Source organism: Orycteropus afer, unplaced genomic scaffold (assembly GCF_000298275.1).
Source record: "Orycteropus afer afer isolate SDZICR_OR568_19922 unplaced genomic scaffold, OryAfe1.0 scaffold01240, whole genome shotgun sequence".
Taxonomy (NCBI): Eukaryota; Metazoa; Chordata; class Mammalia; order Tubulidentata; family Orycteropodidae; genus Orycteropus; species Orycteropus afer.
In genome coordinates, this window is record NW_006922827.1 from 8566 (window position 1) to 18736 (window position 10171).

General features: G+C 38.1%; 1 protein-coding gene across 1 annotated transcript in view; it reads left to right on the forward strand.

The window, feature by feature from the left end:
* Nucleotides 1–4140: 4140 nt before the first annotated feature.
* The window catches only part of LOC103213058 (lysine-specific demethylase 5D-like), a 104824-nt gene continuing 98793 nt past the window's right edge, over nt 4141–10171 (forward strand). Inside the window, exons 1-2 of the mRNA XM_007958955.1 lie at nt 4141–4290; nt 5620–5697. Of these exons, the coding sequence (XP_007957146.1) occupies nt 4141–4290; nt 5620–5697 (228 nt within the window). The remainder of the gene's footprint in view (nt 4291–5619; nt 5698–10171) is intronic.

The following is a 10171-nucleotide window of genomic DNA, read 5'->3' on the forward strand; positions in this document are numbered from 1 at the left end:
ATAGGTTGCAGATCGGATGGTGTACCAGTCGCTAGGACTGCTTGTTTCCATTAATTTTGGTTTTCTTCTTTCTTCTTGACAAGGAGAGACCTGTTGTTGCATCTAGATGGCAGCTTCCTACCTTTTAAGGTCCCAGTCGCTACTCGCCAAAGTAGTAGGTGGAACAATGTTTTGTATAGTATGTTATGCCAATTGACCAGGGCTGTAATTTTTATGGAAGCATACTGTCACATCTTTCTCCTACAGGGCAACTGGTGGGTTTGAATCTCTGAGCTTTTGACTGGCTAACCAAGTGCTTAACCACTGTATCATCAAGGCTCTTTACAATTAATTACATTGCTGTAATAAGAAAAATGCTCATTAAGAGTTATCCAATTCTGGAGGGACAAGCATGGATTAAAACATAAATATTTCATTTCTGATTATAACCTAATCTCAACCTGATAAAGGGCATGCTCAAAAACTCACAGGTAACATCATACTTGAGAGTTCCTAGGTGGCATACCAAGTAAGTGCCAACTATTAGCTTAAATGTTGGCACTGTGAACCCCCCAGAGGCACCTTAGAACACAGGCCTAGTAATCTGCTTCTGAAGGGTCACAATCTTGAAAACCCTATGGGGTCACCATGAATTGGAAAAGACTCATTGGCAACCAATAACAACATCATTATAACTAGTGAAAGACTGAATGCTTTCCCTCTAAAATCAGCAGGAAGACAGGATCTTCTATCACTACATCTATTTATAACATAATATTGACAGTTCTAGTTGGAGGAGTATAAAAAACTACCTGCAGATGGCATGATCTTCTATACAAAGAATACTAGAATCCATACACAACAACCTATCAGGATAAATGAGGTTAGCAAAATTGCATAACACATCAATATGTAAAAATCAATTCTGTACTACCAATGAACACTAGAAAAGGAAATTAAGAAAATTCTATTTACAATAACACAAAAAGAATAATATAACTAGTAATAAACCACACACACACACACACACACACACACAACCCAAACCCACAACTGTTGAGTTGATTCCGACTCATAGTGTGCCCCTTTGGGTTTCTGAGGCAGTAATTCTTTACCCAAGTAAATTCGCCTGTGCATTTGACTGCTATCCAGAAGGCTGGTGGTTCAAACCCATCAGCCACTCCTTGGAAGAAGGTTGGACAATCTACTCCCGTAATGGCACTGCTTCAGAAATTCAAGGAAGGGATTGCTATAAGTTGGCTCCAACTCCCCGGCAGTGAGTTTGGTTTTGGTTTTCCCTTCACAGAGTGGCTGGGGAGTTTGAAGCACCAACCTTCTGGTTAGCAGTCAGATACCTTGGGCCCACTGCTACCAGAGCTCCTTATAATCAGGAATAAGTTTAACAAAAATAATTGCATGATATGTGCACTGAAAACAGCAAAACGCAGAAAAAAATTAGACCTAAATCAATGGAATGACATCCCTTGTTCATGGATCAAGAGACTTGCTAACAGTGTTAAGATGCTAATACTCCCAAATTTGTCTGTAGAGGAAACAGATTTCCAATCATTATCTTAGCTTGCTTCTTTGTAGAAACAGACAAGTTAATAAAAAAATTCACACGGGAATGAAACAACATAAAAAAGCCAAAATGATCTTGAAAAAGAAGAATGCAGTAGGAGGATTCCTACATCCCAATTCAAAATTTTACATAAATCTACAGGTAACAATACAGTATATCATTACCACAAAAATAGACATAAATCAATGGAACAGAATTGAAAGCCCAGAAATAAATCTATATATGTATGGCCAATTAATTTTTGACAAGGGTGCCAATACCATTTTAACAGAAAAACAGACTCTTCATCAAATTACTTAGAAACAACTGGATGTTGAGGGGAAAAAAAGATCAAACCACAAAACAGATTAATAATATAGGCTAAAATAAACCAGAATGAATCTAGTTTTATGAATAGAGAAATACATGTATATCAAACCTCTTCGAAATGAAACAGGAAAATTAAGCAGCAAAAATTATACTATAATTAATCTATCATTATTTATCAAAAGATTGATAAAGTAGATAAACTTCTGGAAGAAAGAAAATACCAGAAACAGTGTAAAATAAAGAATAATATTCAAGTAGACCAACAAACCTCAGGTACTCAATTCCTTTATTAGAGTCTAGCTCTTACCAGCCTACTGTTAATTTTAAAAAATATTTTTCAAAAGAAAAAAGCAATACTTTCCACAATAAATTATTCAAAACTGTAGAGAACTAAACCAAAAAACCACACTGCCATCCAGTCGGATCCAACTGATAGCGACCCCTCTTAGGGTTTCCAAGGCAGTTATCACTATGGAAGTTCTGATAGGGTAGTGCCTAGGGCACTTGACTGCTAACCAGAAGGCTGCCGGTTCAAATCTGCCAACCACTCCTCGGAAGTCAGGTTGGATAATTTACTTCTCTAGTCCTACTGCCTGGGAAACCCAAAGAGGACTCACTATGAGTACGGGAAGACTAGAGTCCATGGCACGTAACAATAACAATAATCACTATTGAAGTTGATTGCCCAATCCTCCCTCTGAGAAGTGGCTAGTGGGTTTGAACTGCCAGGCTTTTGGTTAGCAGTTAAATGCCTTAGGCACTATGCTACCAGAGCTCCCCTGTAGAGGACAAGACACGACAAACACATTTTAAAGTATAAAGTTGATTTTTAACAAAAAAGTAAAATTACAGTTCATTCACTGAGATTACTTTAAAATGTAATAAAATTTAGGCAGAAAAGGAAACCATTCATTATTAAAATAAAACCTGAGAATAAATCAGTATGTTACAGAAACCACAATTCAATCAGAAAATCGATCAATATAAATCCTTTATTAAAAGGGGGGGGGGGGAGACACAGGCTGTTCTTCCCCCTTCCCAACTACTTTCCTAAGAGTTATGATTAACTCAGATTCCACTTCTTCCCTAGCACTGTAAGATACGAGACCAGGTTTTTGCTTGGTCCCTTAGATTTTAGCTTAGTCAAGTTCTCTGTTCGTTCAACAAATCTCGTCTACTTGAGGTTTTGATTTGTTTCCCCTCTTCCCCACCCTCAGTTTCATGCCAGACTTAATTTTTGGCCAGCTGTTTTAGTACTCATTGTTTTTCCACTAAGTGTGCTCATTTTTCTTAAATTATTATTATCATTATTTTTAAGGGTTACAGATATGCATCATCGTATATAAATGCGTTTCTTTAGCACATCTTTCGGTGACGGTCAATCTCGAATTTATTAAAAATGTAGTAACAAAATTATGTGCATAGCTGGTGCCTTTTAAGTGAGGTTAAAGTAAAACTGTTGCCAGCAAGACAAACTGTGCTCCCTAGAGTTTTAAACGTTAATTTTCTTGGCGTTAGATCATCAAACCTTTCTTCCGAGGCGCCTGTATAAGTGACGTAAGTTAGATGTATAAACAATTTATACTGATTGTAAACTGCAATTCACGGGTTGTCTCCCTATAAAAGGAGGTGCAGAAATGGAGACCCTTGTTGGACTTTAGAAAGAAATTTCGTATATGCGCTCACATTGTGAAATGCTAAGAAATAAAAAGAGCTACCCTCTAAATTTCAATTTCAAAAAAAGGAGTGATTTTTTTTTTTCCCTAAGACGAAAACTATTGCTCAAACACGTTCCTTTCTTTGTTGTTTTCTGCAATGCGCAGGCGTAACATGCGCGGTGGAACCAGTAAAAAAAAAGTTCCTATGGTACTATTTATAATCTTGTTCTTCCGTTCTAGTGGAGAAGTAGTTTGTGTAACTCCAGCGGCTAATTTAAGGGTATTTCACGGCGAATCGCCCCTGAGTCTTCCAACTTCTGCCTAAAGAGCAGAATCTCTTTTAGGTTTGGCGATAATTCACAGCGTGAAGAATCGATCCGCGGAGTCGATCCGCGGAGTGAGACGGCGTGAGAAGACGGAAAACCTCTGTTCAAGGTGGTGGTTGTAAAAAATGAAATCCTGACAATTGGTAAGCAGATACTACGGCCAATTAAAGTAATTTAAGAATTAGCAATAAAATAAAGCTCTTCTGGGCCTTAATTTCTAGGCTCAAGAAAGATCTATGAGCCACTGAAGAAAGCCCCAGTTTCGTTTTACAGATTAGCGACAATCATGGAGCCAGGGTCTGACGACTTCCTACCGCCTCCGGAGTGCCCGGTGTTCGAGCCTAGCTGGGCCGAGTTCCGAGACCCGCTAGGCTACATAGCGAAAATCAGGCCCATCGCGGAGAAGTCGGGTATTTGCAAGATCCGCCCACCCGCTGTAAGTAAAGCTCCAAAACAAAAATTACAATGGATGGGTTTTGGATTGACCGTCCACATCATCGTATGACTTCACAAAGCCTTTACATTTAGCACCACAAACCTGTAACTGAGAAATCCGTAATTTAATCTTACTCAAAAAACCAAACTCTTTGCCATGGAGTCAGATCTGATTTACAGCGACTCCCTTTGAATTTCTGAGGTGGTAAATCTTTATAGAAGTAAATTGTCCAGTCTCCTTTCCTCAGAGTGGCCCCACCAGCATTCTGGTTAGCAGTCAGATGCCTTAGGCACTATGCCACTCTTTACTATCATCTACTTCTTTCTCATCTTCTTAATGTCTGATTGGAAGAACACACTATGGTAAGAAAATTCGTATCCAGTATCTTCAATGTGAGAGCTCTGGTAGCACCTAAAGCATTTGACTGCTAACCAGAAGGCTGGGGGTTCAAACCCACCAGCCACTCTTGGGAAGGAAGGTTGGACAATCTACTTCTGTGGTGGAAACCCAGGGAGGGGTCGCCATGAGTCGGGTCCCACTCAGTGGCACATAACAGCAACAACATCTTCACAGTGGGGATCGCCAAACTGTGATTATGAAAATCTGTCTGCTTTAGAGACAAAAAATCTGATTGGAAATCGGTTATACACAGTGCCACTCTTAGACTCATTTATAACATAATATCCATCTCTTTAGTACATAACATTGAAGCAGCCTTGTAGTCCAACGATTAAGTATTAGGTTCTTGAATGCTAACTGAAAAGTTGACTGTTTCAACTCTTTGGAAAGATGACAGTGTAGAAAACTTTACAGGACAGTTCTACTCCATTACGTGGAGTCCTTGGGAACCACACTTAAGTTGAGAAGAAGTTTCAATGTCCCCAGAAGAATCTTCAATACACAAACTTACGTAGTTGTAATGAATTATTTGTAATGTTCTCATTTTCTTGTTTTAACTATACTGTGTGTAAAAAGCATACATCATGATGGAAGGGGTTTAGAATCTTTTAAAAATGGTATTGTTTGCTTCAAGGCCTCCCTTTTGGCTTTGTACACTCAAAATTGTAGACTGCTACACATTTGTCCAAATTAAGAATGCGAACTGAAATTAATGTAATTTCTTTTAAGAGGGATATATCTACAGTAGATGCCAATGTTTTGCATAACACCTTTTTCTCAGCTGCTCACCCTGATTACAACATTTACAAGAGGCCTTATGGGCAAAACAACAACCAGAAATTTTAAAAAGAGGGATAATAGTATGGCCATGAGATTCTTACCATTTTCCCTCTTCACTGTGCTATAATTACCAGGTTCTTTTACTTTTAGGATTGGCAGCCTCCTTTTGCAGTAGAAGTTGACAACTTCAGATTTACTCCTCGCATCCAGAGACTAAATGAACTAGAGGTAAGATAGGGAGAATGCTGGCATTCTTTACTTACAGAGGACTGTGAGCTCTAATCTTACCTTACATGTGGTCAGAAATTTAAGTCCTGAAGTTCGTATCAGTATCCCCTGCTTTTTGAAAGTTCATTAGTGAAGTTTGTTTTGTACAAAATGTTAGTACCTGTTTTCACTAACTGAAGGAAGTCTTGAGGATACTTTTGCTTTTAACAAAAAGAGTGAAAAGCAAAACTAGCATTCAATATTTGTTTTGCAGCAAGCTATTGTAAAGGTACAACACGCCCTTAGCAGTGATGATTATATTCCTAAGCTCTTTCCTTCCAGAATTACACTCAGCATTTCAGCAACAAGCTGCTATAGCTTTGAACTCTGTGAATACTACATGTTGATACTATTTTAGGTTTTTTGTATTGTTTAATGTGATTTGGTAGGTGATTTTTTTGGGTCTGGGAGTGCTGAAAATTTTTTCTGTATGAATTAATGGTGATTGCTTCTTTGATTTATAAAATTTGGCTTACAAAACATTTCATAGGAATACTTCTTTCAGATAGTAGGGGAAACTATTTTGATTTAAAGCTCAGCTTTGTAATTTCTTAGAATATTGATCTTGGAGAAAGTCTTCTATAAAATACATCTTTATTTATGCCTGAATTGTGAAGAAATTTTAATTAAATGTTTAGAGATGAATGATGTATTCTACAATTGAGTGGACTGAAAATAGACAAAAGGATAGAAAGATTTTGCTTTTGTATTTCATCTCCCTGTACCATTTTCAATATTTACAAAACCTTTTTTTTAACTAAATCAGAATTTGGCCTATTAATAGGGTCCCTCCTAAATTTATAACCTGTGGTGATTGTATTATGCAGTTTATTTTTAAAACAAAATGAACTGTATTTAATAATGGGGTCAGCATGAAGTAGAAGAAACAAAGCTTGTATTTTAAAGTGATCAATTGAGTCTCTTGTCTCAGTGTTAAGTATACAAAGCAGGAGCTCTGGTAGCATAGTGCCTAAGGCACTTCACTGCTAACCAGAAGGCTGGTGTTCAAACCCACCAGCCACTCCTCGGAAGGAAGATGGGGCAATCTACTTCCGTAGTGATACTGCCTCGGAAACCCAAGAAGGGGTTGCTGTGAGTTGGGGCCGACTCGATGGCACATAAGAACAACAACAGCAACATGGCTTGTTTGGAATTTATTTTGTTGTTAGGAGCTTTGGGTAAGGTCAGTGGCTGCAGGTGCCAAAATTCTGCAGGATAAGGCATAATTCAGAAACCAGTTTCATATCTAGGTTTATGATATACATTATAAAAATATTTTAGTGTTTTTAATTGTGTATCTATAGCTTGTAGGTAGATGTCTGAGGAAAATATCTAGAGTCAGTCTAAATTACCTTGGGTAAGCCCTCTTTATATGACAATTCTGTAGGCATAAGGATTTTTTTTTTCCCACATATACGAGACATTAGCCAACATAACTTCCATGTTTACATCTTAGGGACATTGATGACATTTTTCATGTTATACCACCATTATTGCTATTCTTTTCCAAAATATTCTACCACCATTAGCATAAACTCAAGGCCCTGAAACAAAAGCTTCCCTCTTCCCACTTTCTCCTACCCCTGATAACCACTAATAATCTTTGAGAAGGGTGTGTATATGTTTGTGTATGTGTGTGTGTGTGTGTAGCAGCTCTGGTGGCATAGTGCCTAAGGCATTTGACTGCTAACCAGAAGGCTGGCGGTTCAAATCCACTATTCGCTCCTCAGAAGAAAGCTGGGGCAATCGGTTTCTGTAGTGATACAGCTTTGGAAACCCAAGGAGGCTATGAGTTGGATTCGACTTGACAGCAGTGAGTTTATATATGTTGCTATTTGCCGTCGAGTCGACTCATAGCGTCCCCTCCTTGGGTTTCTGAGGCAGTATCACTACAGAAATAGGATTGCCCAACCTTCCTTCCAAGGAGTGGCTGGTGGGTTTGAACCACCAGCGTTCTGGTTAGCAGTCAAGTGCCTTAGGCACTATGCTACCAGAGCCCAAATACATAGGTATATTAAAATTTCTTACTTGCAAATGATGTGTACATTGCATCTCTGGAAGAAAGGTTGGGCAATCTACTTTTGTAATGATACTTTCTTGGAAACCCAAGGAGGGGTTGATATGAGTTGTGTCTGTCTCAACAGTATGTAACAACAGCAACAACAGTGGGTAATGAAAGAGCTTTGCTGGTGTGGTACCTGAGGCATTTAACTGCTAGCCAGAAGGTTGGCAGTTCAAACCCACGAGCACAAGCCACTCTACAGAAGGAAGACTGGGCAGTTTTACTGTAAATATTTACTGCCTTGGAAACCCCAATGGTTGCTCTGAGTTGGAATGTTAATTGATGGCAGTGAGGTCAGTTTGGTTTGGAATGGCTAATGATTGTTTCTTCACGTGTTTGTTGGCTGCCTGAATATCTTTTTCGGTGAAGTCTTCTGCCCGTTTTTAAATTGGATTGTTTATCTCTTTAATGTTTAGTGTTGGAGTTTGCTATAAATTATAGATGAGTCTTTTGTCAGATATGCTATTGCTGAATATTTTTTCCCTATCTGTAGGTTCTCTTTTTACTCTTTTGGAAGAATCTGTTGATGCTTATAAGAATTTAATTTTTAGGGGGACCCAATAATCTAGTTTGTCTTCTGCTGTTTGTATATTTTGGGTTGTGTTTGATAGTCTATTTATGATAGACCTTAGGGCCTCTAAGGAGCTCAGGTAGTGTAGTGCCTAAGGTGTTTGACTACTAACCAGGAGGCTGGCAGTTCAAACCCACCAGCCACTTCTTGGAAGGAAGGTTGGGCAATCTCCTTCTGTAGTGATCCTGCCTCGGAAACCCAAGGAGGGGTTGCTATGAGTTGGATCTGATTCCACGGCAGTGAGTTTTGTTTTTTTAGTTTGGAAGTTTACTCCTATTTTCTTTTTGATGAACTTCATGATTTTAGGTTTCACCAAGTCTTTGATCATCTGGAGTTAGTTTTTGTTTATGAGGTGGGGTATGGATCTTGTTTCACTTTTTGCAAGTGGATAAGCAATTTTGCCAGCACCATTTGTTAAAGAGAGTATCTCTTCCCCATTTAAAGGATTTTGGTCCTTTGTCAAAGATCAGCTAAACCATAGGTCAATGGAGCTATTCCACTGGGCTTTGTGTCATTGTGGCAAGACCAGATTGTTTTGATTACTGGGACTGTATAGTATGTTTTGAGATCTGGGACTGTGAGACCTTCTACTTTTTCTTCTAAAGTAGTGCTTTGCTTATCTGACGTCAGCTTCCTTTCCATATGAAATTAGTGATTGGTTTCTTCATGTTTTTGAAGAATATTGGTGGAATCTAGATAGGGATAGCATTGACTGTATAGATTGCTTTGGGTAGTATTGATATTTCACAGTGTTCAATCTTCTTATCCATGAGCATGTTATGTTCTTCTTTTTATGTAGGTATCTTAATTATAGTTTCTTGAAGTATTGTATTGTAGTTTTCTTTTTAGGTCTTTTGTGTTCCTGGTAAGATTGGTTCCTAAATATTTTATCTTTTTGGTAGCTAATGTGAATGGTATTGATTTCCTTACTTTCTTTTTAGAGACCTCTTTGCTGATGTAGAGGAATCCAACTGATTTTTGTGTGTTGATTTTGTATCCTGCTACTATGCCAAATTTTTCAGTAAGTTCCAATAGTTTTCTTGCTGAGTCTCAGGTTTTGTATGTATACAATCAAATCATCTGCAAATAGGGATAGTTTTACTTCTTTACCAATTTGGATGCCTTTTATTTTCTTTTATTGTCTTATTGCCCTGGCTAGGACTTCCAGTAAAATGTTGAAGCAGAGATAGAAGGCATCCTTGTCTGCTTCCTGTTTATAAGTGGAATGGTTTCAGTCTCTCCAATGAGAATAATGTTGGCTGTTAGTTTTGCATATATGCTTTCATTATTTTGAGGAACTTTTTTACTAGTCCTATTTTTCTGAGTTTTTATCAGGAATGGATGTTGGATTTTATCAAATGCCAAATGCCTTTTCTGCATCTCTTGATATGATGTGTGATATTTTCTTTTATTTTACTTATGTAATGGATTACATCTATTATTTTTCTAATGTTGAACATCCTTACATACTTGGTATGAATCCCACTTGTTCCTGATGTATTGTTTTTTGGATCTCTTGTTGGAGTCTGTTGACTAGTTTTTTTTTTATTGTGATTTGGATGAAGATTTACAGAGCAAATTCACTTTCTATACAGCAGTTCACATATATTTTGTCTCATATCATTGACCACAGTTTACCACAATGCAACAGCTCCTCTCCTACTTCCTCCCGATAGTTACCTCTTCCCAGTGTCCATCCTCCTTATACTCCTGCCCCCTGAGCTGTTTCCCTGTGCATAAGCAGCCCTTCTTTCTCCAATGATGGTTCTCTCCAAGGAGTGTATCTACTTGAGGTAAATGTT